This window comes from Serinus canaria, chromosome 3 (genome assembly GCF_022539315.1).
Source record: "Serinus canaria isolate serCan28SL12 chromosome 3, serCan2020, whole genome shotgun sequence".
NCBI lineage: Eukaryota > Metazoa > Chordata > Aves > Passeriformes > Fringillidae > Serinus > Serinus canaria.
Window position 1 is genome coordinate 70,356,214 of NC_066316.1, and position 27,984 is coordinate 70,384,197.

At 41.6% G+C, this 27,984-nt stretch overlaps 1 protein-coding gene across 5 annotated transcripts; it reads left to right on the forward strand.

The window, feature by feature from the left end:
* Positions 1–1,243: 1,243 nt before the first annotated feature.
* On the forward strand, positions 1,244–27,965 carry BVES (blood vessel epicardial substance). Of its 5 annotated transcripts, XM_050972961.1 has the most exons (9): positions 1,244–1,404; positions 6,106–6,339; positions 8,506–8,630; positions 14,378–14,565; positions 15,474–15,582; positions 17,527–17,694; positions 19,811–19,952; positions 24,980–25,083; positions 27,647–27,965. In XM_050972961.1, exons 2-8 carry the CDS (start codon positions 6,117–6,119, stop codon positions 25,045–25,047), a joined length of 1,023 nt encoding a protein of 340 aa, XP_050828918.1. In that variant the 5' UTR covers positions 1,244–1,404; positions 6,106–6,116; the 3' UTR covers positions 25,048–25,083; positions 27,647–27,965. The 5 variants fall into 5 exon arrangements, with proteins under 5 accessions (XP_050828918.1, XP_050828919.1, XP_050828917.1 ...); XM_050972962.1 differs by having other exon boundaries at positions 23,293–27,965; XM_050972960.1 differs by having other exon boundaries at positions 24,980–27,965.
* Positions 27,966–27,984: the final 19 nt, after the last annotated feature.

Consider the following 27,984-nt stretch of genomic DNA (forward strand, 5'->3'; position numbering starts at 1 on the left):
ACAGGCTGCTTTGTGCAGCTTTTGGAAGCTGCTTGGCTTTGCTCCAGCAAGCGTGGCTGAATACTATCAATCTCAAACACATGCTAGATGCTATCACTCATGACCATTCCTGTAGCCATGCTATCCTGACTTGTTCTTCCTACCCTTTTTCCAGCTCACTTACTCTGAATAACTCAGGAAAGAAGGTACATCCATAAAAATGGCTGGCCAGTCAGAGGAAGTGTAGTGCCAAATCAAGTCCCTCATGATTGTTTCATAATATATTTTTGAAAATCAGATCTTACACAAGGCAGCAGGATTCATAAATCACCTGTGCACATGGCACACTTTCCCGAGGAGATCCTGACCTCTTGTCCAAGGTGCAAAACCAAGAATAACTGTGACAAAGGCAGGGCCTCCTCAGGCACATGGGATGTGTACGTGTATAAACTGTTACTTCAAAAACAAGTTGGGATCCTGTATGCTTTCCAAAACTATTTAAGAATAATGCTGACTGTATGCTCTTGGCTGCTGAAAACCCCACTTTGTAGTTAGCTCATCAATGTATTGAAAGGGTATTTCTGCCTTGACAGTCGTCATTTATCACTGACGGTCAGGTTTTGTGATGGGCTGGAATGCCTTTCATCACTCAATGCTACTCCTCAGCCTCCTGGGGATGAAGGCACGCTCGGTGACTGCTTCGCCTGTCCTGTAAGACTGGTAGTGCCGGCGGGGGCTGGACAGGACACGGGCAGAGCCGACGCCAACATGCGGGGACAGACACGTCCCGCTTTGGAAGCACGCCGTTTCTGGGAGCTGTCAAACAGCCACACGAGCGAACTTGGGGACATTTCTTAAACATCACGCTCGTGACCAAGCAACCACAGCAGGTGCCGAGTTGAGAAGAGCGGTTTTATAAAGGCTGTTGAGGCTCCTTGACACACCATGTAGGGGCAATACTGCTTGCCCCAGGTTTAGGGGAGAATTCAGCTCTTCTAATTTTAACCACACAACAGCTGGGCAGGCTGCCCGGGCGCGGGGCTCTGGCTGCGCGGGGCTCTGGCTGCACCTCTGCGCGCTGCCTCTCCCCACCTGTTTCAGGCGCCTCAGCTGAGCTCTGCCCGGCGGCCACAGGCCCCGGCCCGGGCGGGGGTGCCCGGGGTGATGCTCTCCGGGTCGCGGGGGCCGCGGCCGCTCCCGCCCCTCACGGCCCGCCCGCAGCCCCGGGCCCGGCGGTGGCGCCTGCGCGCTGCGGCCGCTCGGTGCCGGCCCCGCTGGCGCCGCCCGCAGCTCCCGTGGCTCCTCTGCCTATTTTAGTCACAGCTGCGGCTCCGTGCCCGCCGCGGGACTGCCAGCGGCGACGAGCGGCAGCCCCGGGCTGTTGCCGTCCTGTCCGGGCGGCCCGGAAAGTTTTCCGCGGGGCAGGTGAGGGGCGCTCCTGCCGTGCGCCGGCGGCAACGCGGGTGCGGGGCAGCGGAGGGTCCCGGGGCCGGGGATGCCGCTGCACCGGCGGCGGCAGCAGCGGTGGGCGCCGGGCTCCGCCATGGAGCTGCCCGGCCAGCGGGGAGAACGCACGGTCCCGTCCCTGGTCCCTCGTTGCCTTCGGTCGCTCTCCTGTTCCCTGCCCGCGGGGAGGAGGGACGGGTTGCAACTTTCGAAGTGGCCCTTTTGGGGGAAAATGGACCAGTTGCTCGACTCTTTTTAATTTTTAAAAATTATTTTATTTTCACGATTGTTTAGTACGAAGGGTGGGTTTGGCGTTCGCGCGTCGTGGGCTAAAATGAGGCTGCGGAGCGCAGAGCGGGGCGGCGCGCCCCGGGGTTCGGGCGCTCCGCTTGGGGGTTCGGGCGCGCCCCGGGGTTCGGGTGCCCGGCGCATCCGTGAGCGCTGCAGGCGGAGGGAAGAGCGAGCCCCAAGGGCACTCACAGCCTCGGGTCCGCTCCGTTTGGGGGCTGCGGGGCTGCGCTGCCGCGGGGGAAGGTTTTCTCACTGTGTGGATACTTTGTTGACTATGAAGAATGAACGTGTTGTTAAATTTTCTCCTGATTAAAGTGACTAAAGAGAGTAACAAATTTTTGTAGTTGCTGACGCATTTAATTGAATGTGACTTGCTGCAAGGAGAATATTGAGCATGCTTTTTTATACCGCTTTCCTGATCGTTCTTACTGCATTGTAAAAGAGGGAATTGGTAACTTAAACTGTAATTAGCTCAGCTATGCTACCTCTAGTAGTTTGTCTTCACAGAAGAATTATTGCCTTAAAATATCTATGCAGCTTCTGTGCTGCAAGTCCATAGAAAAGTAGTTTAAAGTTCTGCAGGTATAATTAATTTTTTTTTTAATAGCATTGACTATAAAGTTGTAGAAACATACTCAAAGTTATAGAAAACATACTCAAGTTATAGAAACGTACTCTATAACTGTAAAGTTATAGAAACATACTCAAGTATAGAACAAGTATAGAAACATACTGAAACTTTCAAGTATGGAAACATACTGAAAGATTTAAGAAGCTCACTTGAATAATGTTGATCATTAAAGCTGTGGGATATGAATAATCTCAATAAAGTGGGTAATGACATGAGTGGGACACTCAGCAGTGTCCCACTATCAGTTTGGCTGACTGGTTCTCATAGTAGAACAAAATGCTTTACAATTTTCTTCTATGTCTGTCTTCTGAGAATATTGTTTAGGTATCAATAAAATTCACACTTTTTTCAAAGCCATCTTGGTGTCCAAATATTTGTAGACTAAATCTTTTGGGAATGCTTTTCAGGAGTTTGGTCTCTTGTATAGAACTGTTGTTGAGTATAGCAAAATCCTAGAGTAAGCTTGCCCCGTTTATATTCTGAGAGTTTGTATTTTCTGACCTAAGATCACCTTAACTTTCTATCAAGTTCATGCACAAAAAAAATTATTAAGCCTTTTTCTAAAACTACACTAATTTCTTTTAGGTTCAATATTAAAAAGTCAGTGAGGTTTTCTTTTTTTTTTTTTTTTTAATATCCTCTTTTTCCCTCCTGTTTGAACAACAAATCAGCTTGAGTTCTCAATCATCTAAATTATAAATTCTTGGTTTGCAAAATCTAAATCCATATGATGGATATATACTGGATATTAAAAAATGCACTTTTAATGATTTGTCTTATGCCCCATAAAGCTTTCATTTCTGAGGATGTTATTTTACCCCAACTTTCCAAAATTATTTGACTATGTTGGTTGTTTTTTTAACTCCTGATATTATACATATCTTTGCATTGAAGACTTAAGCATATGACTAAATAGTCTTGTGCTTTATTAATCCTTAGTAGACATAATTACAAATTTAAAGGCCTGAATCTGTACTTCCAAATAATTTTTGCTTTCTGAGGTCATATAAGGTAAAAAATGATAATTGCTTGCTCTTTTATGGAACTGCAGACTTTTCCCTTGTTCTTCAGTGTTATTTGGAACAGTAGATGCTGGGACTAAAGAATTGATCTAAAAATTACAGTGGTGTTGTTTTTTGACATTTGTCTTTCTGGTGTTACCTGTAGACGAGCACTTTAGGTCACAGCTTGTAGCTCTGCCTGCCTGCCTTCTCTCCTGATCCCCAAAGCAGTCTCCTTAGTTGAAATTCAGAGCCCGTGTCTAAGTCTGTCCTTGTGTCATATTGCAGATAGCATCAATCTATTTCTGTCAGCTTTTTAATACCACCATGATGGAGAAGTTCTTGTTTCTGCTGTTTTCAGTATGTCAGGGACCTGTAATTATTGTTTGTGAGTAGTAAGTGAAGTTCAGAGGTATTCGTATAAAGACTTTGAGGTAGTAAAGACAAAGCTTATAAAAAAACTGGGGGTGGGCAGATTTAGGTTCCTGGGTTCTAATTCAGGCAATCTAGTAGGTGAGCCAGACCTTCAAAAATGTTAAATGTCCTCTTACAACTGTAGACACTAAATTGCTTGATCAATTCACTTGGAGAAACTCCTTCCCATTATTTCAGTTTATGGCAGGTGATTTGTTTCATCAGTGTCTGGAAGAGCAAGGGGAGCAGTATTTTGGCTGGGCTGCAAGGAGAATGAGATTGTCAGGTGCTGTATATTTAATTTGGTTCATTGGGTTTCCGGTCTTCCTATGTGTGATGCTTTAGAGCTGAGCTGAAAGGGTCAGGTAGCCTCTATTCCCACAGTGGAGCAGTACAAGATTATGCTAATAAAAAATATCAAGCATCTGGAAGGCAGCCTTGATCTGTAATCAGATGTAGCTGAAACTATTTCTTGCAGCCTCTTTTGATGTTGAGTTTAAAGACTTTTGCCTGGTTCTGTATCTGTGGGTGAATTTGGTTGTCCCTACTTGTTCTGTTGGCATTTTAGGTGGTGCTTTTACCGGCACATGACTGGGCAGTGAAAGGCTGAATATAGGTAGAAACTCGGCCAATTATTTTTTTAAGAGATCCAGAGATCCTGCTGTTCTAGTGTAAGGAGTTTATATTGTTTGGAAACAACAGGAGCACCAGATGAGCTGTGTGTAAGATGAGCACAGACATAGTTATCCAGTTAGCAATTCCCTCCTGTTTATGAGCCCGTTAAAATGCCAGTCCTGCAGCCTCTCATGGGCTCAGGCTTTGGCTCACTGTGTGAGAGGCTTTGTCAGGACAGTGAAACTGCTCTAATGACTCTCTTGATGAACTCATGTGAAAGAGTTGAAAGAAAGTAGGAGTGTATTTGGATAGGCCTGATGTTTGCTAACAGTTAAGTGTAGAGTTTATGATGAACCCCCACATTTTAATTAATCTTTGTGAATAACTAATGTAGGAATGAAAATAGGAAAGTGATATCTTAAGAAATAAGTGAATTGAGTATTTTGGATTAGATATTTAGGATTAGTTAATTTTTTTTTCTTGAAAATCATTTCAAACCAGATATAGATACACTGCATCTGTACTAGTGTTTGATCCTGCAGGATGCTTCTGCACACTCTGTAGCATCCCTTGGCTGTGACAGGCTCTGGGCATAGGAGATGAACCGTAAGAGAGGGTTGAGGATTTCTTTCTTCCCACTGCTTTCAGAAGAGGTCTAAAACACTGATAAATTTTGAAAACTCTCCAGCTTGCTTATGCCCTGTACACAGGTTAATCGCAAGAAAACAATAAAAGGAAGGGACGAAGCAACTCAATTTCATTTCACAGGCCAAGAAACACTCTCAATTAAGAGAGGTGCTTCAGAGTATATTCAAGTCTGCAGAAAACAGAGTGTATTAACTGTGACCCAAGATTGTCTGCTGAGCAGATGAATTACATGGCACTTAGTGATGACACATATCAGGGACTTGCCCTGTCTCTGCAGAATTTAATCGAGTGCAAATCCTGCTGCATTGTATTTTCTGGAGCTTGTTGGCTCAGTGATGAAGTGATGTAGGTCATTAATGAGACGTAAGCCCACTACCATATAATTTCTACTGCTGTGGCAGTGAGAGACCATAATTGCCTTGCTGGAAGCAGGGTTCTCCTGTGTTTGACAGCAGACATCTCTAGGAGCAGTCGTGTTCCTTCAGCTGAGACCTGCTCTGGGTTCAGAAGACCTTCTGTAGAGCTTGTAGCACTGACTGTAGTTACCCAGAGAGACCAGCTTTAATATTCTAAAGACAGTGTCTTGAAATCTCCCAGTTTCTCACTGTAGTTTGTTTTTAATAGTAATTTTTGTTTTGCCTTGGGATTTGCCCACAGATATTTTTCCATTTCATCGAGGCAAAAGGTGTATGTGTTATATTTATTATTACAACAGCAAAAACATCCCATGTATGTTTAGATTAGAAATAGTCTTTAGCTGCCTCAATTTCTCCAGTAGTCCCCCACACAGACAAGGGTCTTGCAAGCTTGTTCAAACTGTGCAGACCAAGTGATTTCCCTAAAAGACTGGCAGCAGACTTAGTAGCCTCTCTGTTTTGGTAGCTATGATTTAGGTGAAGGAAATAGCAAAGCACTACTGAGCTATAGACCTAGCTTACCCTTTTAAAGCGTTTTTTTTTTTTTTCCATGAATGCTAATGGAAAATATATCTTGGGAAGAGAGAGAATAACCCTAAAATCCATATGTATGTCTGCTATGTTTCAGTTTAATGCATAATGCATATTTTTCCTCTCTTTGCAGGAGTCTCCAAGATGAATACTACAGCAATGAGCCCACTCACTGTTACTCCACTAGGTTTTGTTCCAGACTTAAAAAATTCCACCCTTGATCCTCTCAATGAGACTGCATGTGAGAACTGGAAAGAGATTCATCATCTTGTTTTCCACGTGGCAAACATTTGCTTTGCAGCTGGACTGGTTATTCCAACTACTTTGAATCTTCATATGATTCTTCTGCGAGGCCTGCTCACCATAGGTAGGAGAATTGTTCTGGAGACAGGAATGGCTGGGATTGACCATTATGGAGCTGGTCCCTACAGTTTATGGTGAAATTACTGCCCCTATTGATGGCCATTGTGCTCTGATGAAAGTGGTTTTGGCCTAAGACTGGATCTGTTTTGACCTTGATATACCTTTTCTAGAAAGATTTGTATAACTCTTGGCTCTTAAAACTTCCTAGAACTGTAATTTGCAATTCAAATCTATGAAGATGTCAGCTTGAAAACAAGTGGGCATCATTTACGTCAGATGTAACTGGATGTTTAAAATCCACTTATTTCAAATCAGTTATGCCTGATCATTAAGATCTTTATTTTAGACTTCTTTTTTACCTTTACTTTTTCAGAAAGTACTGGGACTGTGTGTTGGCAGGTGCACTGGTTTTGCATGTCTGAAGTAGGTGAGCTTTTCCTGGAGGAGCTTGCTGTGACCCCAAGTGTTCTTTTAATGTGGGTTCAAGCCTGTGGCACTTGTGGGTCACCAGCATTATTTTCATTTCTGATTTAGAAGTGTAGTCTTTCGATGGGGAGTGTAATCTGTGTTCTGGTATCAGTTGTGTTTCTTCTGCCAAGATTCTATAGGAATCTTGTGACACCAGAATCTGACTTGAGAGGAAAACCTAAATTTGGCATGCTTGAGACTGAGTGAATGCAGTTGGATTTGTAACATTGCAGTCTCACAGCTATTTCAAAGCCTCTGTACCTTGTGTGGGACAAGATCCTTGTGATCAAACAAGGAATAGTGACTCATTGCAGTGTAAGAAGGATAAATCCAATCCAACAAGAGCATGCTCAAGTATTTTTAAGTGAGTGCTTATTGGCATTATAGTGTGGGTCAATTTTATGACAGAATTTGAATTTACAATGCTCTTGCAATTTCTATTTTATATTTGTGTTAGGGTAACTTCTTAAAACACACTGCACTGGTCACCAAGGATCTGAGCATTGCAAGGCTCTTTATCTTGTCTTTAAAAGCAAAAGGAGCTCTGCACTTGCTGAGCCTGCCATTTTGATCTGTAGGTCTTGTAGTGTTTTGAGCAGAGAGAGAAACAGAGTTCTGCAAGCTGAGGTGGCAGCAGGGAGCAGATTTACTCAGTGGGCAGAATGAGTAACAAGGCCTGGTTCCTTTGACCCTGTCCCACCTCTGTGCTGCTCTGCAATATTGCTGCTCTTCAATACATCCAGACTTCGTATCCTCCTGTGCCTAGCAGTGTAACTATTAAGCAGATCAAGAGTCACTATGTTTTGATTTTTCTAATCCATATGCAAGCGCTGCCTCATCAGTTAACAACCCAGACAGACTAGATAGTACTGAGTTCATTAAGTCAAGGTCATTTTCAGGGAGAAAGGAGGTAGGAACACTCATTTAGCACTGTCTCCTTTTTGTCTTTGCAGGAAGCTTAAGGGAAAATATAACTGACCTCTCCAGCCATCTCTGTTGGATGGTAGGCTCACAGTTATCTGGGAGAGGCTCACTAATAAATAATCCATCATTTGATAAATATTGTCTTTGCAGGCTGAAAATGGAATCCCTATTCATACACGATGCCTTGTCTTTGAAAGCAAGTGTCATTATTCAAAGTAAGGCAACTAAAAAAAGAAATTTTGTCTTTGATGTTACACAGGAGAATTCAGGTTCCTGAATGCCTGACCTTGTCACATCAGCAATAATAGTTTCTTTTAATTTTCAAAAATATCTGCATATGACTTTAGGAAGTTTTTATGCAACTCTTCCTTGCTAATTAGATGTGAAGGTTAATTTCTAAGCCATTTTTGTCTAATTAATGCAACACAAATTTTTGTGAGCTGCCTAATTTTCCCCCATCTCTTTTCTACTTCATTTCAGTAAGAAATCGTCGTGGACTGCACCTTTCTGCTTGCCCCATCCTGATGTGAATTACTGTGATTTCAGTATTGCAGTCCCATGTAACAGGACTGCAGTCTGTCCACCTGCCCTCAGTGCCTGTTTGCAGTATTGCAGTGATTGGCTATTGTTGCATGCCTTCATCCAGAGAGCTCACCTGTATTAAAGTTTGTAGAAAATATTGTGTAATTATACTCAGTGGATGTATTCGTGATGGTTTTCTAGGAATATTTGTTATTTGGTGAAATTTAACTTCTTCTTCTTTTGTTAATTTTTACAGGATGCGCATTATTCATCATTTGGGCTACACTCTATCGTTGTGCCTTGGACATAATGATCTGGAATTCTGTGTTTTTGGTTGTCAACCTTTTGCATTTCATATACCTAGTGTATAAAAGGAGACCGGTATGTATAGCAGCTGAATTTCACAAGCACTCTAGTAAGATGCAAGAAAAGGGAGTTTTGCCCATGTTTGCTGGACAAACCATTGGATTAGTACACATTTTCAGCAGAATACTTTTGTGTTTGTGCCCAAAATCACACTCTGGACACACTCTGGAAGTGTGCAACAACCTGTACTGAAAAAAAAAGAGAAAACAGAACCTACCTGGAAATAAGCTCTTCACCAATTCACCACTGCCTGTGCAAGAAAGCAGCTAGGAAATTAGCTGGCAAGGCAGCATGAAGCTTGACTTCTGTCTTGCCTAGAAGTAGCTTAAAACAAGCTAGACTGATCTGTTACTAGACAATTGTAGATGTGTAGTAAATATTTCTAGTTCAAATTGCTCTTGAACGGTCATCTTGCTACTTAAAGGGCAACTTCCTCTTTAGTTAATATATGTAATTACTAATGCTATTTTTTCAGCCTATTCAATTGCTTTATGTCAGCACTGAGATGCAGCACATGATGAAACTGCACTGTATTTCTGCTAGGTGGCCATGGCCATGCTGTCTAGCACACACACACAGTAGCAGTTGTGATAACAGAGGTAGATAAGGGAGAGCCAGTGAGGCCAGACTCTACCTACTCTGAAGGTGTCCACAGTTAAATATCCCATACAGGTACTCTAGTTTCTAATATGAGATTAGCTTGTTTTGCAGTCTTTTCCCTCACCCAAATTAGCATGTTCTACTTCCCTTCAAACCTCCCCACCAATTAAGCCTTTTTAATAAATCTTGAGGCTTCTAATCTTCCATCAGATGTGACAGGAAATGGCCACCAAAGTCAGAAATTATTGCAAAAGGCAGGAGTGCTCAGCTGATAGAAACCCATTTCCCTGGGAAACCAAGCCTTTCATCTTACCTGTATTTTAAGACTGAATTGTGACATCCTTAAACATAGGTAATGATCCTTTTACCTGTCCAACCCTTTCCAAAAATCTAAATAAAAGGTTATTGGTGAGTGAAAAAGCATCCTGGGAGGATGATGTGCTGGTTTGGGCTTGAGTGAAAAAAACAACCAAACAAAAACTCACCCTGTAATGTGTAAATCAATACTGAGTGAAGAAGGAAATACATTATTTTGTAATTACAGTTGTCTACTAAAAGCTGTGTTGGCATAGATTGGGGTGCCTTGTGCATTATGGTATAGATTTCATCCTGTTGAAGAGACAGCTATTTTCACTAAATCCTCTAGTAAATTTGTTAGCAGAATTATTTGTAGGAGTTAGGTCAAGTGATAGAAGTGATTGAAGTACTCTGTAGGTGGATACAAAAAGAAGGGATTTTTCGAGAATATGAAACTTGACTGATAAACTCAGTCCCCAAAGTTGGTAAAAAATTGCTTTTAAGAGGGGGAGGCCTGGAGCACCTGCCTTTCCTTTGCTTTCTCTTTCTGTAGCCCTTGCTCAGTGTCAGAGTAACCACAGCAGGACTGAGGTGCTTGGCATTCCCACAAAGTGCACTGAACACACTCTGGCAGGCAACCACAGCGCATAAAAAGGAGGCTAAAGGTTAAATTGCATCTGTCTACAACAAGTTGATAAATTGAGTACATGTGTTAAAAAAGGAAGAGGCTCTACCTACAGCAGTGTTCCTCCAATATGGAACACAGGTTCACACAAAGATTACCATCAGCTGTGCTGTGTGACCTGAGCAACTTAAAAGCTTAGCCAAAAATTAGATCTGATAGACTAGCCAGGTAGTGCTGTTTCTCTGCATATAAGGGCTTAATTTCAATAGCCTTCTTTCCATTGAAAAATTACAGTATTTATGAACATCACATGGAAAATATTATTTTAATTATTGTAATACATAATGTTTTCAGTAATTATTCAAAAATATATGAATCTTTGCTGCAAACTATGATCAACAAGCATACTGGAAGTGATGCCTGATAGTCACACATGTCTCTTTAGCTGTCTAACATGTTTATTATAAACCCCAAGGCTGTTCTACGTGTTTTTCCTACAGGAGGACAAAGAATAGGGGGGAAAAGAATTAAAACTCATAGGAACTAATTTTTGAATGAGATTTTCTCTCTGCAGCTATTGCCCATCTCAATCAGTTTTGGTAATTCTCACAAAAGATCTTTCCAAGGAAAGAAAGGAATGGCAGAATAATTACAAGTTAGTCATATTACAAAATGAATAATTGATATGTTTGGTTGTTAAATATTTATTTTATTAAATGGAGCATGCAGAATCACAGTGAGTTTCTTTTCTGACAAGAAGATTATTTCAGTGGTTTTGATTCCTTGGAGCTTTACAAATTTGGCTTTTTTAGTCGGAGTGGAAGCTGAGTCTAATCACTGTGACTCGGAGTCCTGGCAGCATCCCAGAATATTTCAACCCCTGCTGAAGAAAACATTACACCTACCCATATGGCTTGTTTGGAATATGACCCACAAGCATGACTGGAGGAGCAGTCAGCTGTGCTTGGGAAGGGGGAATGGTCTGTTATAAGGGAACCCATCTAAAGCACAGCTCCAGCCTGCAATCTGATCAGTCTTTAAGAAAGTGGCCACACCTGCTTTCCCCTCAAAGTATTACACACTAGAGGAAGATCATGAAACATGAACCATGTGCTAGTTAAGGGATTGGATTAACACTCCAGGGCCAAAATTTGCCTTCATGTCTGTGTGCCTAGTTTTGGGTTCAGGAGTCTTGGGAGCTACGTAAATTCCTTTTTCAGATGGGAATGTATTTCTTTAAGTTGCAGTGGTCATGTATGGAGAGGTGCAAATGAAATTGGTACAGCTGTTAAAAATAGGGGAGGTCCTAGAGAACATGATGGTAAGACAGTGATCCAGCTTTGTGGGTATATGGAACATATTTTCAACAATTTGTGGGTGTTATGGAACAACAAAATATGTTCAGGACAATCCTTAACATAATACAGTTTCTCTTGCGTGTTTGTTTTTAATCCTTGTTTTGTCTGTGTCAGTGTCCTCTGAGGGATTAAAGATTGTGGCATAAGGAACATACAGGAAATTCAAAACCTGGGTTTCATGTGAGTGTAGTTGCTAGTGGAATATTGAACTAGCAATTAATTCAGTGTGAAACCAGTGTAACTTTAAGTCAGGTGATGCACTGCCATAGTGAGTCCATGAGCCCTGATGTCACACAACCACAAGAGCTCGTGTCACTGCATGGCCATTCCCGATAGTCTTGGAATAATGGTGGTGTCTGAGAGGAGTGAGTGGGGAACAGAGGAAGCAAATGCCACTCCTTTCCTCAAAAAGGCAAGAAGGAGAACCCAGGGCCCTGCAGCATGGTCAGCCTCAACGTTATCTCTGAAAAGAAGGAATAGATAATCCTGGAAAACATTTTTATGCACATAGAGCACAAGAAGGTAATTAGGAATGGTCAGCAAGGGTTTACCAAGGGGAAGCCGTGCTTAACCAGCCCAATAATAGATGGATAAGAAACTGATTGAATGGTCACCTCCAGAAGGTAATGGTCAAAGGTTCAGAGTTCTGATGGACATCAGTGACAAGTGATGTCCCATTTGGGTCTGTATTGAGACCAGTGTTATTTACTCTCTTAATTAATGACATAGGCAAAGGGATTGAGTGCACCCTCATCAAGTCTACAGATGACACCAAGTGGAGTTGTTTGACACACCTGAAGGGTGGGATACCATCCAAAGGGACTTGGACAAGCTTGAGAAGTGGGCCAATGGAAATCTCATGAAATGCAACGTGACCAAGTGCAAGGTGCTGCACCTGGTTGGGGCTACCCCCAGTATCAGCACAGGCTGAGGAATGGACAGATTGAGGACAGAGAAGGATTTGGGTGTGGATGAGAGGCTGGACTTGACCTGGAAATGTGCACTCACAGCCACAGAAACCCAATTGTATCCTGAGCTGCATCAAAAGCAGAGTGGCCAGCAGAGTGCGGGAAGTGACTGCTCTGATGAGATCCCGTCAGAGTGGAAGTGCTCTGAGGTCCCGAGCACAGAGATAGAAGAGGTGTTCTGTGAGGAAAGGCTGGGACAATAGGGGTTGTTCAGCCTGGAAAAGAGAAGGCTTTGGGGTGGCCAGATTGTGGCCTTCCCTACTGGAAGGGAAACTACAAGAAGGATGGAGAGGGACTTTTTACAAGGGCGTGTAGTGACAGGATAAGGGGGAATGGTTTCAATAGGAAGAAGGCCTTTACTGTGTGGGGTGAGGCACTAAGGCAGCTTGCCCAGAGAAGCTGTACATACACAATCCCTAGACATGTTCAAGGTCAGGTTGAAGCTCTGATGCCTCCTGGTCTCATGGAAGATGTCCCTGCCCATGGCAGAGGGGTTGGGACTGGGTGATCTTTAAGGTCACTTCCAACCCAAGCCATTCTATTTTAACCTTCCACAATGAAATGACTGGCCATCTATGAGATTGGTGAATATCCTCAACCTTAATTTTGGTAGGGTTTTCAATGCTGTCTTGTACAAAATCCTGATAGAGAATCTGTTGAAGTGTGGCCTGGATGAGGACACAGTGAGATGGATTGAAATCTGGCTGAATGGCAGGCTGAGTGTGCTACTCAGAGGTAGGAAGTCCAGTTGGAGCTGGGTGCTACACATTTATTAGTGTGTGGTGTGTAACCTCGGGGCCAGTGCTAGTCCCAGTGCTGTTTGACATCTTCATTCATGGTCTGGATGTTGGGGCATATGTGAACCCTGATGACACAAAACTGTGAGGAGTGGCTGATGGGTCAGAAGGTTGGGAAGCCATCTAGAGGGGCCTCAGCAGGCTGGAGAAATGGACCAATCTCATAGAGTTCAACAGAAAGCGTGGAGTACTGCACCGGGGAGGAATAACCACGCATCAGCACTTGGCACAGACTGACCAGCTGGAAAGCACCTTTGTAGAAAAGGACCTGAGGTCCTGGGGGAAGAGTTGATCATGAGTCAGAACCTTGCCTCTTTCTCTTCTTTTCTGACATTCTTTCTCAGTTGTTTGTTCTTATTCTCTCTTCTATGTATTTTTTTTCACTATCTGATGCTTATTGTTCTAATCTGTCTTCCTCATGGCAAATATGCAGGCTTTATTCAGGCTGCCTCTGCTTTCAGGAAGGCTGTAATATTGTCTCATCCCCTGCTTCCTTCACTCAGGGAAGACTTCCAGGCTTAGGATTTCAGCCAATATCCTTTCCCTCATTGCTGCTGCCTGAGTTTGGGTGGGCTCTTAGATGTGGGATATTCAGCTGGCAATGTTTTTTGGTCTTTTTTTTTCCTCCCTCATCACATGTGGTTTCAATATAATTGGTTTGTTTTTCAGGACTTGCTTTTCTACTGCAAGTAAGCCAAGAAGCTCAGGGATGAGAGGGGCTCCCAGGAGAGCCTGAGGCATAGCCACAGTGATGCATGCATGCAGTGTGAAAGACAACCTCATTTTTTTTTCTCTGCATAATTCTTGCCCAAGTCCTTCCTATTCACTACTGCATCAACAGACATCTCAGAGGGCTCCTTGTGTGTGATTTAATGTGCCACCTGGATGGAACAGCATTCTAAAGCACCAGTGTGCCATCCTGGCTCATTTTAGATAAGGTTTTGGTCATCCTATCACAGGCAGTGTTTGTGGATAGACATCACACATTTACCACTTCTTTCCTTGCTTAAGCATAACGAAGCCAAAGATGTCCCTCAAGCTAAAGCACGTGTGCAGTCATACCCATTTTTAACTAATGAATCTGTGTTTATTGATCTCTCTTGGTTTTCCAATCTAGATCAAGATAGAGAAGGAGCTTAGCAGCCTCTACAAGAGAATGTTTGAACCTCTCCATGTGCCTCCAGAGCTCTTCCAAAGACTAACTGGACAATTCTGCAACATTCAGACTTTGAAGACAGGTCAAGCCTATGCAGCAGAAGATAAAACATCAGTTGATGACAGGCTAAGCATCCTGCTGAAGGGGAAGTAGGTTCTGTTAAAGCTTGGGGACAGCTGTATGCTTTGTGTCAAGGCTGAATAAATTAGAAAATTATTGAGGTTGCAATTGTTCATAGTATGTTATGGTCTATAGTCAGATAGTCTATACTTATAGTCTATTTTGTGACACCATTTTCAAGTGGCAGTGATCTCTTACTGGGAGCATATTGTGTATCCACTTCTGTGTGCAGCTGCATGGATTTTGGTGGGAATTGTATTTGTGTAATACCAAAGGCCATTTTGTCTTGCAAAATAAGCAAGAGATTTGTTTGAGTCTTAGATATCCTAGTAGTCCCCTCAATCTATTCTCAGGTTTTAAGGTTAAAAAATATGGTGCATGAGGGAAGAAGAAGTATGTCTCCAGTAGAGTTTGGAAATTGATTCATTGCACTTGTACATGCAAGTAGAGAGGGGGCAGGTGCACTGCCCAGAGGCAGACAGACTCCAGGTGAGAAAGGGAAAAACATGCCCATGGCCAAGCTGTAATCTTGAAACTCATGCTAAATTCTGGCCAGTATTTTAACCAGTTTCTGTTGCCAGCAGCAGCAGCAGCGATGTCAGGCTTCATTGCTTTTTGTACTCATTAACACAAAGCTGCTTACCTCAGGGAAGGCTGATTCTGGTCTGGCTGTGTAACATGACCTTTCTCATATTGAATAACAATGTTTTGTGGATACGTGCCATGTTCATCAATTCTCTATTTGTCTGGCAGCCTGTTCTGCTTGGAATCAGTTAGGCAGAAAACAGGGTAGCTCTGGGAGTGATATTCCAGAAGATGAATGTATTTATTCCTGTTACCTACTGCATTACCGTTGTCAGTAGTCCTACCCAATTTTTGATTAAATTAATCAGCCTCCATGATTTTAAAATGTTGTTTCATACATTTTTATTTCCAGAATGAAGGTGTCTTATCGAGGGCATTTTCTGCATAATATCTACCCCTGTGCCTTTATAGATTCTCCTGAATTTCGATCAACGCAGATGAACCGGGGTGAGAAATTCCAGGTACATTTTGTTTTAAATGTCACTGGACATGAGCTGGTGAGACCATTAAAAAACTAGAATATAAATTTGACCAACAGTGAACTATTTGACTTGCATAATTTTGCTATCCTTCTAGTATAGGTGTTTGAAGATGGACCATATCGAGAATAACTTTTAAATGCTGCAAAAAAGTGTTATAATGGTGTGTATTGAGCAGTCTGGCTTTTGCTATTTTGTTCTCTTTCACTGTTTCCAAGTTTGTTTTATGTTAAGAGATTGTTCAGGACAAATAATTTAAGAGGCAGTTTTGATGGAAAAAGATGATGTGAACAGGTCTCATCAGTGGTTCAAAAAAAGAAAAGGGAAGAAGAGCTACTGTAATAATTGAAGTCTAGAAGTTCTGGCACTAGTAATTAGAAATTGGTATTTATAAAAGTGTATTAATACTTCTGTCATTTTGCAATTTGTTAAAGCAACATAAGCTGAAAATTATCTCAGTATTTTGAGTAAAAATATTCATATAGGGGACAATAAGGGTACATTTCTCTAGCAGTGTAATTATGCTGGTATATTAAATATATTTGATTGTAGTTTGGGGAAGTGTAATACTTTTAGAGAAGGGTGGTTTTTTTCCCCGTAGAAATGGCTATTTTGCTACCTCTTACTTGATGTTCTTTAGCTAGGTGTGTGTAATAATGGCGGGACTGTGACTGACTGGTACACCCACACTGACAGCGTGGCAGAAGGGAGCGAGGCAGAGCAGTGCAGACTCTAAAATCAGTGATTGATGTCACATGTTCCAGTCAAACACTGGGCTCAGCGCCAGGGGGAGAGACTTGTCCAGACGCACGCACCTCGCAGCAGCGGGGCCTCCCGCAGCCCGGCTGCCCTCCTGGCACAGCCCCTTTCTCTTGGGAGCAGCTGGATAGGAATCGGGCCCTCCCAAGGGAAAAGGGTCATGCCTCGGCTCCTGCCTGCCTTGGAAGTTATTGTAATCTGGAGCAGTGCGTCCTTTATTCCTGGGTTCTTCTTGTTCCTGCCGTGTGATTCAGTCTTAAGGACCCCATCTGCTGGCAATGCTGGTGAATTCTTCCTCAGCCTGTGGGCTTCTATTACAGTCCGTGGAGTTAAAAATCCATGGATATATGACAGGATTTCACTGTTTCTAGGACTTGATGGATTTTTACTTTTTTTTTGAGGATGTAACGTTATCTTGTGAAAGCAGAGAGCCCCGTTTTGATTTATTCATAAATGCCTGACTCCCCCTTGCAAAACCTGCCCCGGCTCTGACGAGTGTGGGTTTTGGTGTGGCATTGCCCTCTGCTGGCTCAGGGGGATGAACCTGGCAAGTCCATCCTCCCATGAGAGGGGGGCAAAATCCCCTGTAACTACCCAGAACTGGATTATCAATAACTGAGCAAACAGAGCCTTGGCTCAACTGCTGCAAGGTTTTACTTGTGGGATCAGCAGGGCTGACAGTTATGAGAGGAAGATGGAAATACTTTTTTTTAATCACCGAAAACTCTTTGATGGAGACCTTGGGTGATACCAGTTGTTCCTATTTGGTGACAGTGATAGAACCAAGCTACATACAGACCTACTGCAAGTGCTTGTCATCGCTATAGGAGTGACTTCATAAACAAATTTCCTCTTACATAAGTGTTTTTACAGTTTGGGAACACATGAGGGATTTTCCCCTGTTACTGTCCCCCAGGTTTTCTGTAAAACAAACTGGCTACACATATCAGTTACAAATATAACGATAATAAATTGCTGAGAATTTTTACATTTGTAAATATCACATTCATAAAAGCTTTCACATTCACCAAAAAGCTTTTTGGCTTTAAGAGTTACTCTAACTGGAGTCACAAATAAAATGTAATCACTTCTTTTAAAGCATGTTTAAGTGTGCTTATCTGAGGACAGTTTTAAATGTGCTAATCCTGAACATGTATTTTTTTCCAGGTCACCATTATTGCAGATGATAATTGCAAGTTCCTGTGCTGGTCCAGGGAACGGCTGACTTACTTTCTGGAGTCTGAGCCATTTCTTTATGAGATCTTTAAGTACCTTATTGGCAAAGATATTACAAATAAACTTTATTCATTGAATGACCCAACCTTAAATGACAAGGTAAGCAACTTCTGGTTCTGTTTGGTAATTTTCCTCCCACATACAAATGTGTTTCTACTTCAATTTTGAATGCTCTTAAAGCACCTTATTTTAACCTGCTGCCATCAGCTACTTAATGCACACTCGTGGCCTTTTAGTGCCAAGGTGTGAGTCAGTGCAACATTCCTGTCAGAAGCAATATTTAGCAAAGTTGGCACAGTAACTTACAAGAAAGATGAGTAACTGAGATTCAGAACTGATCATCTTGTGGAAATATTTCTCCCTAACGATTAGACATGATGGCCAGTAGCTAAAAAGCTGCTTCTTTCTGGATATCCTTTCTCACTGACAAATGAGTGTCTTTGTAAAAAGAAGGTTCAGAGTTTTTTTTCTTCAAAAGTATTTCTTACCAGGGGCAAACAATAATGTAGTACTGATTGCTAGGAAGAGTAATTTCAACATGTCTTTGAGGGTTGCAAAGGCAAGAAAAAAAAACCAAACCAACATTATGTTGATATGATACAGTTAGTGGAAGAAATCATTAAATACATATAAAATATAATAAATATAATAAAATATAATTTATATATTTATAAATATATAAAACATTCAGTGGTCTGGGTGTACTCATGAATATATGAACTATCTTGCTTTAGTTTCATTTTGTCTCCTTACTTATTCCTTATAATTTCAAAGAATATAGAAAATCCAACAAATTTTGCCCCTCTTTTGACTTAGCATCTGCACACTTTATCTTCAGTTTGTACCATCTTTGTTTTTAGTTGCAAAAGTCACATAAATTTAAGATTATTATAGCTGGTTTATTATAGTAAGTTTTGAAAATGTATGTTGTAAAAATTGAGTGAGCATTTGGGAAATTTGCTGTATCTTATTATTCTTCCTAAAATAAAAATCCTGTTGCATGAGTTCTTCCTACATAACTTGGCAAGAGAACTGTTGAATAAATTCTTAATTTTCCCATTACCATGTACATTGTATATATGTACACATTACCTATCACAAGCTTCACTTTCAAATATAAATATTATTAGTGTTTTTGATGTCTTTTAACTGTTGTCAGTCTCATCAGAAAATGTTGAGGCTGACTTGTGTGCGTAGGGGGTTACAGAAATCAATTGAGTATTGATTATTCCTATTCAGTATGGTAGTAAGAAGGTAAAACTATCAAATAATTTTTTGTTGGAAAACAAAAAAGTATGTTTTATTCATTTAAAAAGTAATTAATTTTTTTAAGTATATTCTATTTTATTAAATATATTATCAAAGTATAGTCTGTTTTGTAAGAAAACTTGTCATTTTCTCCTACCTAAGGAGACTTTCACTAGTATTGGGAAAATAATCATTCCTTTCTGCATGAGATAGAATACTAGTTCCTGACTTGTCAAATTCCATAAAGTGGAGTTATCTATTATTGTCTTGTCATTGATTGCTACCTTTCACATACACCTAAAATAGGATTCTGGCTTGCAGTGATACCTTACAAGGTACAATGTATGGCCTAATATAAATGTTAGAGTATAAAGGCTTCCCAGAAAGGCTGCTCAAAGCAAAATGGAAGCTCCTCAGACTGTTTGACAGGGAGAGGATTCTACTGCGCTTAGTCTGCAGTAGAATCAAGAGCCAAATGGTCATCTACTGGGAAGGAGGGACATTCACCACTTTTCTAACATGATGGAATGAAAAGCCAGGAAAACGAACATGGTTCTGTTAAGGTACAAATTGTCTCTATATATAGCATGCTGTTTTGTTTAGCAATGAGGATCATAAAGAGTACGTTTAATTGCAGAGCATCATATTTAAATAATGAATTACCAGATAATAAACCCCAAGCTTTCTGTAAGAAAATACATGAAAATTTCAGTACAAAAGCAATTTGAGATTGAATAATTAATGTGCAGTTTCATACTTGTCAATGTTCCAGTTCCAGTATATTACTGGCATTTTCTATTCTCATTTAAATTGATTTACACTGCATACAATCTTCTCCTATAATAATTTTCTTGTATAATCACGCCTGAGACCGGAGCATCTATTACAAGGGAAGCAGTAATTTTCCATTTTTATTTTAGTTTGCTTGATATCTTTTTTTAAAGTAATAATTTTTTTTCTTTTTTAGGCTTCAAAGAAGATTGACCGACAGCCCAGCCTTTGCTCTCAGCTCTCTGTGATGCAGATGAGGAACAGCATGGCCAGCACCAGTGACAGCGAGGATGGCCTGCAGATGTTTCTCCGTGGGACTTCTTCTGCGTCCTCGCTTCGTGAGTGCTCACAATAGTTTGTGCCAGTTTTGAACACGGCTCAGTTGACCATTAGAGACCACTGCAGAACTCCTCTTGCCCTCCGTGGGAGCAGACTGTAGCTGTTTGGGTGCTGCTGTATCAGCTAAATGAAGGGACTTAACTACAGGGCAGTCATCAGGTGCATGAGGCTTTAGATGCAGATACCTCATGTACGTACTGGAAAAAGTCCCCAGCAACAGTGTAGTAATAATCTTTGGCATAATGTTTGTGTTTAGGTCTAATATGGAATGTTTATAGTAATGGGGCAAAACTGAAGGTACAGTGCTGGTCACAGCAGTGTGTCCTTTGTTCTGCCACTGGTGCTTATAGAAACTAAAAACCCAAACAAAACATTTTCCTTCAGCAACTTGGTGTCCTGCGTTTCCTCCTGAGATAGTTTGTGTTGGCAGGGTCTGGAGGAATGTGGTATACAACCAATATTTTGATGTCACCTGGAAAATCTCCAAGTATCCTGTCAGGCTCTCTTCTGCTGTGCTTTGTATAACAGGAATAGTAGAGAACAGATGAAGTGAGAGAAGAAATCATGTCTGACCTTTTTGCTTCTATTACTTTAATTTATTCCTTTATGAAAACATTCTAAATTATTCTTTCTAGGCTTTTGCTGTCATTTATTTGTAGATCATCTGAATCTAAACACCAAGATTAGCTTGAATTCTGAAACCAGTGTTTGAATAAAAAAAACCCCAGAGGATTCTCTATTTTTGCATTTGGCATAAGTTGTTAAGTTTAACAGCATTTAAAAGGATCATATAGGATTATTTCTTTTGATTTTGGGAATATTATTTTTTAGTGATTAGAATTCAAATATCTGAGAAAAAAACCATTGCTATTTGTTATTTGTTATGGTTAAAGTCTCTGCTAAGAAGAGGAAGTGTTTTCAAATATTTGCATCTTTCTGTTTAATTATCTGTTTTCCATTGTGTTCCTCACAGTTCTCATCCAGTAACACCTTCAGATCTGGAGGGCTATCTGGTTTTACTCCTTAACATTGGTGTCGTCTGCATGCCCAGATAGATGGAAGAAAAAGCCCTAACTAATGTTTTACCCTACTAGAACAACAAGGGTGACACCTGAGATATAGTTTGATGAAAATTCCTGTGTTTCTTTCCTTTCTCCTCTGTTTGCTGCAAGGACATTCAGAGGTAGTTGAGGTCGTAAGAGACCTCTGGACACTGTCAGGTCCAGCCTCATGTCCAAAGCAATATCAGCTAGAGCAGGGCCATGTCCAGTGAAGCTTTGAATATTTCCAAGCTGGAAGATTTTCCAACCTCCCTGGGCAATCTGCTCCAGGGACTTACCACCCTCACAGTGAAAAAATTTCCCATATTGCAACTCATGCTTGTTTTCCTTTCTTTAGTGCATGCCTCTGAGAAGAGTCTGGCTCTCTCTTCTGTGTTGCCTTCCATTAGGTAGCCAAAGACAAGAGTCAGAAACCTTGGGAGCCTTCTGCTCCTATGGCTGAACACACCCAGCTCCTGCAGCCTCTCCATCACTGCTCCAGCCTCTGGCCATCTGGGTTGCACTCTGATGCTCTTGCTCCAGTGTGTCCATGTCTTTCTTGTAGAGAGAGGCACAAAACTGATGCAGCACTCCAGATCCTGTCTCACAATTGCCAGATAGAGAGGATTAATCTCTTCCATTGACCTGCTGGCTATGCTCTTGCCTATATGGTTCAATACATGCTGCTAATGTGGTCCAGCATATGGATGGAACACTTCACTGCAGGGGCACTCTGCTGACTGATGTTCTATTTTGTGTCCACCAGGTTTGTTTCTGCAAAGCTGCTTTCCAGCCAGCTGGGGCCTTGGCTGTAATGCTGTGTAGGTGTGTCATGTCCTGCCTTCAGGGATTTGTCTTTCATGAACTTGTTGTTTTTGTCAGTTCTTTTCTCTTTTTCCAGTGGCCTGTCCAGACTCACTGCCCTACCCTTTGGCCTGTCAGCAGTTTTCCTCACTACCTGGCTCTTGTCTGTGAATTTGGTGGGAGTGCATTCCATCCCATCAACCAGGTCGTTCATATCTTGAATATTATAGGCCATGGTGTTGGCCCTTGAGAACACTGCTGGTAACCACCCACCTGACAGCTGGATTTTGTCCTGCTGTTCACCACCCTCTGAACTTGGCAGTACAGCAGATTTTCCACTGAAGCTGTAGTCCATCTATCCAGTCTGTTTCCCATTTGTCTGGCAGGACCCAGTGGCAGACTGAGGAGGGCTGTGCTACCATCCATGTAAACAACATCCAGTGTACTCCATTCATACACAGAGGCCATCATCTCACCACCAAAGGTGGAAGGTGCTCAGAGGGGTCAGATGCAAGCAGTATCTGTGATGGCTTTCCCAGTCACCTTCCCATCCTTGTGTGCTTGGGCATAGCTTCCAGGAAGACAAGCTGCATAATCTTCCTGGGAAATGAATTTAGACTATTAGGCCTGGGTGTTCCATCTTCCCCTTCATTACAATGGCTGTGATGTTGGCATTTCCATTTGTGTCCCCTGACTGCAGTCACCTTTCCAAGATGAATGAGGGGGCCTTGCAGTTGTATCAGCCAATGCCTGGCACCCTTGGATGCAGCCCATGTGGTTCCACAATCTTGTGTTCACCCGGAGGTGTTCCTAACTCAGTCCAGGTTTCCTGTCAGTCAAGCATCACTCTCTGTCTCTACCACTGGATGCAGAGCCCCAACAGACCTCAGGACAAACCTCTAAAGAAAAAACTCAAAACAAAAAAGTTACTGAATATCTCAGACTTTTTTTCATGTTCCTGTGTCCTGTGCATCACTGAACTCTCACCCGGTCTTTCTTTTGTTGCTGATTTATTTGTAGATGCCTTTCTTGTTGCCCCTCACTAGATCCAGGTCTAGTCGAGATTTGGCTTCCCTCATTTCATCACCACATGCTTGGGCCATGGCTCTGTGTTCCCTCCAAGGAGCTCATCCCCACTTACACTTTGTATGTGTCTGAGATCTGTCAGAATTTTCCTGTTCATCTATGCCAGCCTTCTACCCTACTTGCTCAGCTTTTTGTGCACTGGAATGGACTGTCCTTGTGTTTTGAGGAAGGTGTCCTCGAAGATCAACCATCTGTCCTTAGGTCCCTTTGCAGGCCTTGTCCCATCAGTTCCTGCCAAGTAAAACCCTGAGTAAGCCACAGTCCCCTGTCCTGTAAGGTTGTAATTCAACTGTTTGTCTTGCACACCACTCAGGATCTTAAACTCCACCAGCTCCAGGACGCTGCAGCCAGCAGCTGCTGGATGACCAGCAGCCCTCAGCTCCCTGATGAGTTCTTCCTTGTTCATCAGTGACAGGTCCAGCAGAGCGCCTTCCCTAGCTGACTCATCGTTCACTTGCACAAAGAAATTGCCTGCTACGTTCCAGAGATCTCCTGGACTGCCTGCTCCCAGCCCTGTTGCCTTCCCACCAGATACCAGGGTGGTCAAAACTCCCCAGGAGCACCAAGGCCTGTGATCCAGTTGTTGAAAGAAGGCTCCCTTCTCCTTGCTCAGATTGATCAGGCAGCCTGTAGAGATTCCTGCCGTGAAGTCTCCTCTGTTGGTCTGTTCTCTGATCTTTGCCTTTAAGCCCTCGAGTGGCTTTTCACCTGTTCCACACACAGCAAAGTTCCGTGAAATTGAAGCCACTCCTTTGCATAGAGAGCCCTTGGGTGAATTGCACACTCAGAAAGAAATTGTAAAACTGTGTTTGTGTGATTAGTTACAATTAAAATGTCTCTTTCAGGCTTAACAGCAAAACTCTTACACCAGTATTTCAGTTTTGGGAGAAAGTGCTTGAAATGCATGGCAAGTTCAGCTGTAATTATATAAATCTCCAGGATGCACTTGTGCTTAGCACATACTTGATAAATACACTTTTCTCTGTTGTACTTTTCCTTGGTTTGTGTACCTTTTTTTGTATACAGGGTGTGCTTTACCCAAGAGAGGGGGTTTATGTGTCTTTTATGTTCTGAAATTCCTTCAGCCCAGCTGAGGCAGCAGCCTTCCAAGTCCAAGTACTTTCCCTTACTTTTGGGGAGGCAGAGGGATTGCCCCTATACCATTGCAACATACACCTTGGGAAGTATTGTTATTTCTTCTTTGTATTTTGATTGTGAAATTTCTGACTTCTGTAAAAGGTTTGTTCATCTCCTAGAACTGTAATGCTTCAATCTTTGTTTTTACCAAGATAGCTTGTTTGTTTTTCCTGGGTACTGTCATTGCCAATGGTGGGGTTGCTGCCCAGGTGAGCTCTGCTTAAAGATTTGTATTCAGTGTGGGTTGTGGCCACATATGCCCTTTTTTCAGGTAACAGGGAAAACTGAAAAAAATATCTGCCATTTGCCTTGTCACTGTTTTTCAAAAATCTTCTGCTGGGTGCTCTCAGTGCAACAGCTGGGGTACTTTTTTGTCTGTTTTTTTAAGATTTACTATAAGGCACATGCTGAGGCTTACAGTTCCAGTGCTGTTCCCTGGATCCTCCTTCTACAGGCATTCATTTGTTAACTTAGAACAAAAAACCACAATCCAAAATCCTCAAAAGATTTTGTGAGAAACATATGGAAATGTCAGGTTTTTTTCTTTTTATAAAAGTAGAATAAAAAATTAATGAAGGGAACTTTCTTGTACAGGAACTCTATAGGAATACTGTTTTGTCATTGCTAGGTGATTGTTGTGTGGACAAAGCCTCCCACTACAATTATAATTTTTACTACTATAATCCAAATAAGTTTTCTTCTCCTAATTTCCATATTCTTGAAAAAATGAGCATTTATATTTTTGTATAATCCCATCTTTTAAAATTATGCATTTATCAGTGCTGTAAATGATAAGCTTTGACTCATTTTCTCAAGAAATTAATATTAATCCTATTTCAAAGTGTTTAGTAATAAAAGGGTTAAAATTACTGATTAGTAGGTCCCAAGCCACAATTACTAACAAAAGTACGTTTTTAATTAATTAAGAAACCCAACTAACTGTTTGCTTTTATATTAAGGAAATAACCAACAAGAGTTCTATAATGCTTACGGAGTGAGTCGTTTGCAGCATGATGTTTTCTGTTGATAACATCACATTAACTCAGCAGGCATCCTCAAAAAGGTATTGAAGTGGAGTTTGTTTATCATGTGACATTTGTGCTTGACATCTGTGGTCCATCTGTATGTAATTCATTAGTAAGTGAAATAAGGTATCTCATTTCCCAAAATTTGAGTTAAGCAAAAATAGTTTAACCTGATCACAAGCCTAGTTTCACCTGAATTTCAGTCCTTTAAATAATATTTTGGTATTAGTTTCTGTTCTGTAATTCTATTGCTTGACAGCCATTCACATATTTATTAGAGATACAGTCTTTTTTTCTGTGGTACTTGTTTTAGACATCTCAGGTTTGCTGGTGTATGCATCTGTATTTGTTAACTTCTAAGCTGAGCAGGAATGTAAAAAGGTTTTGGTTTGGTAATGCTTTTAGTGGTATTATAAAATTATATGCTCCTTGCTTGTGATTGAAAGCAGGATTGGATGTCACAGGAATTTTAATACATATTTTGGTTTAGGCCCTCAAGAAAGGGCAGCAAAATGTAGTGAAAGGAAGGTATGGCTCAGTCACTTGAACATCTGTCCAACACTGGATAATGGCATCAATAGACAAAATTTTGTATTTGGAGCAAAGAGCATGTCTTTGCAACAAACAGGCTGAGGGAATTAAGCCTTATATTGGATCCTGTTGTACAAACTTATGGCCGCTTACTTCTGTTTTCTGGAGGGAATTAAGTGGCTTTAAACAGAAGAAAACCATTTTAAAAATAACAATAAACTACACTGAAACAAAGATCTACCAAAAAAAAGCATCTGGAGCTGTAACTCATCATTTTCAGGCGCCCTTTTACCTTCGGGTGTCTCCCAGAAAAGCCAATTTTGTATCCAAATGTACCCACAGATGCTGGGTGGGGCACATTAGCCAGTTAATTGCTCTAGTTACCCTTTGCTTAGGCCATAAAACACATCTGTCTGGGAAGAAATGTTTAATAATTTCAGTTTAATATGTTTAAATAATTTTAATTTAAAATGTTTAATAATTTCACATCTAAAAATGTGCTTGAGTAACCCTGTATTGTGGCAGTTTAAGTAATTTTTGAATCTCAAAAGAAAACACTAATACATTTTCAACATAAAAAGTTCTGAAACACCAATTCCAAACATTGTCTTTGTGAATATGACTTAAAAATGCATTAGTGTCATAACTTGCTGGTGTTGCCTGTGTCTGTATATTGTTCTCTGTGTGTAACACATCCAGTGTAAATGAGTGTAAAAGCCCTCATAAGTGGGCTTCTTTAACACAGCACTTTACTGTCTACCTGATAAATGTTTCTTAAAAATAAGAGTGTGTTACAGCTATCAGTATTTTTTTCAAGAACATTTAAATTTTTAGCTTGGATGCAAACAGTCTGTTAGCATGGCCTTTATCTCTTGTTGTTTTCTTCTCAAATGGGATTTCAGAGATTTCCATAATCTTTTTGGTCATCATATGCTAGCTGTTTGCAGCCTCATACTGTTGTGGTGGTCTGAGAAGAGGGTACTGAGAAAAATACATGTCCACATGTAGATTTGATTTCAGTATGAACAGTGGAAAACAGAACTGTTCAGCTGGTGATTCAAGGGAGTTCTGTGGTTTGACCCTCATACTGAAAATTTAACTGCAGTAGAGGTAGTTTGCATTGGTAACTTGCCCTAAAACTCCATTTAATGTCTTGACAGTGAAATCTGTGGTGTGAGCCCTGCCCTGGCAGACAAGTTGCTGCCTTTCTAAAAGGTAGTTTTTTTGCAGTGAAATCACTGTCAGTTGAAAATTATGTGGTCTTTGCCTGTAAATCTTGTTTTCTCTATGGTTGTTTATGGAGATATAAATCTTGTATAAGTTTTACATTATCAGGCTGCGTAAAACTTATGAAGATGTGTCAGAGGAGGTTTAGGTCAGCTTTTAGGATAAGGCTCTTCACCCAGGGTGTGGTTGGGTAGGCTCCCCAGGGAAGTGGTCACAGCACCAGGCTTGGCAGAGTTCAAGAAGGTTGCGTCTAAGTGTCTGGACAATGCTCTCAGGCACATGGTGTGACTCTTGGGACGTCCTGTGCAGGACCACGAGCTGATCCTGATGAGTCCCTTCCTTCCAACTCAGCACATTCTGTGACTTAGTGCTTTAAAGGCAGTTGTGGCTTTGATGCTGTGCCCCTCCAAGGTTTGCCCAGTGCACTGAGGAGCCTCCCCCGCAGCCAGGGCAGCGTGCAGATGTACACACCCTTTGTACTTGGGGCAGCCACTCATGGTTGAATGGAGGTGGGTCAGTGAGGGAGTGTAAGGGTGAGAAAATGATCTCTGGGGAACAAGCAGTGGGCACCCTGTGCAGTTGGGGTCTGGGTCTGCACTGAACCTGGGGAGAATGGTGTGTCTGTGGTTAGCAGCAGGCATTGCTGGTTCATAGCAGCGTGGTTGTTCCATGTCTAGAATTGCCTGGCGCTCTGGCCAAATAACAAAGAAACCTTCACTTAGAAATCCTCTCACGAAGCAACTAGTGCAGGGTCATCAGAGTGTGTCCCCTTTGTCACAAATAGGTCTATGCAGCAGGTGTGTGTTGTTAAATTAACTGGTAATTTCTTTGTACCTGTGACAGGCCCAGGGCGCACATCTCCTTACCTGAGAACGTCAGCAAAGATGAAGCCCATAGAGGAAAGTGTTGAGGACGATGTCTTTGAAGCACCGTCTGCTGATAAGCTCGAGCTCCAGCGGCTGCCTTAAACAGTTGTGTCCTTAGGTGTATCAGAGCTTGCACAAAGCTCCAGTGCAACAGGAAGGAGATGAATTTGGGAGGAGTCTGAAAGCTAAGCCCACCTCTCCATGTTTGAATTTACTGCAGCATATGCCAGTGGTTTCTAGATACAAATGTCATGTATTATTTTACTTCTAAATAAAATAAAATAAATAAAAACTTGCATGGTTTTTTTGGTTGCT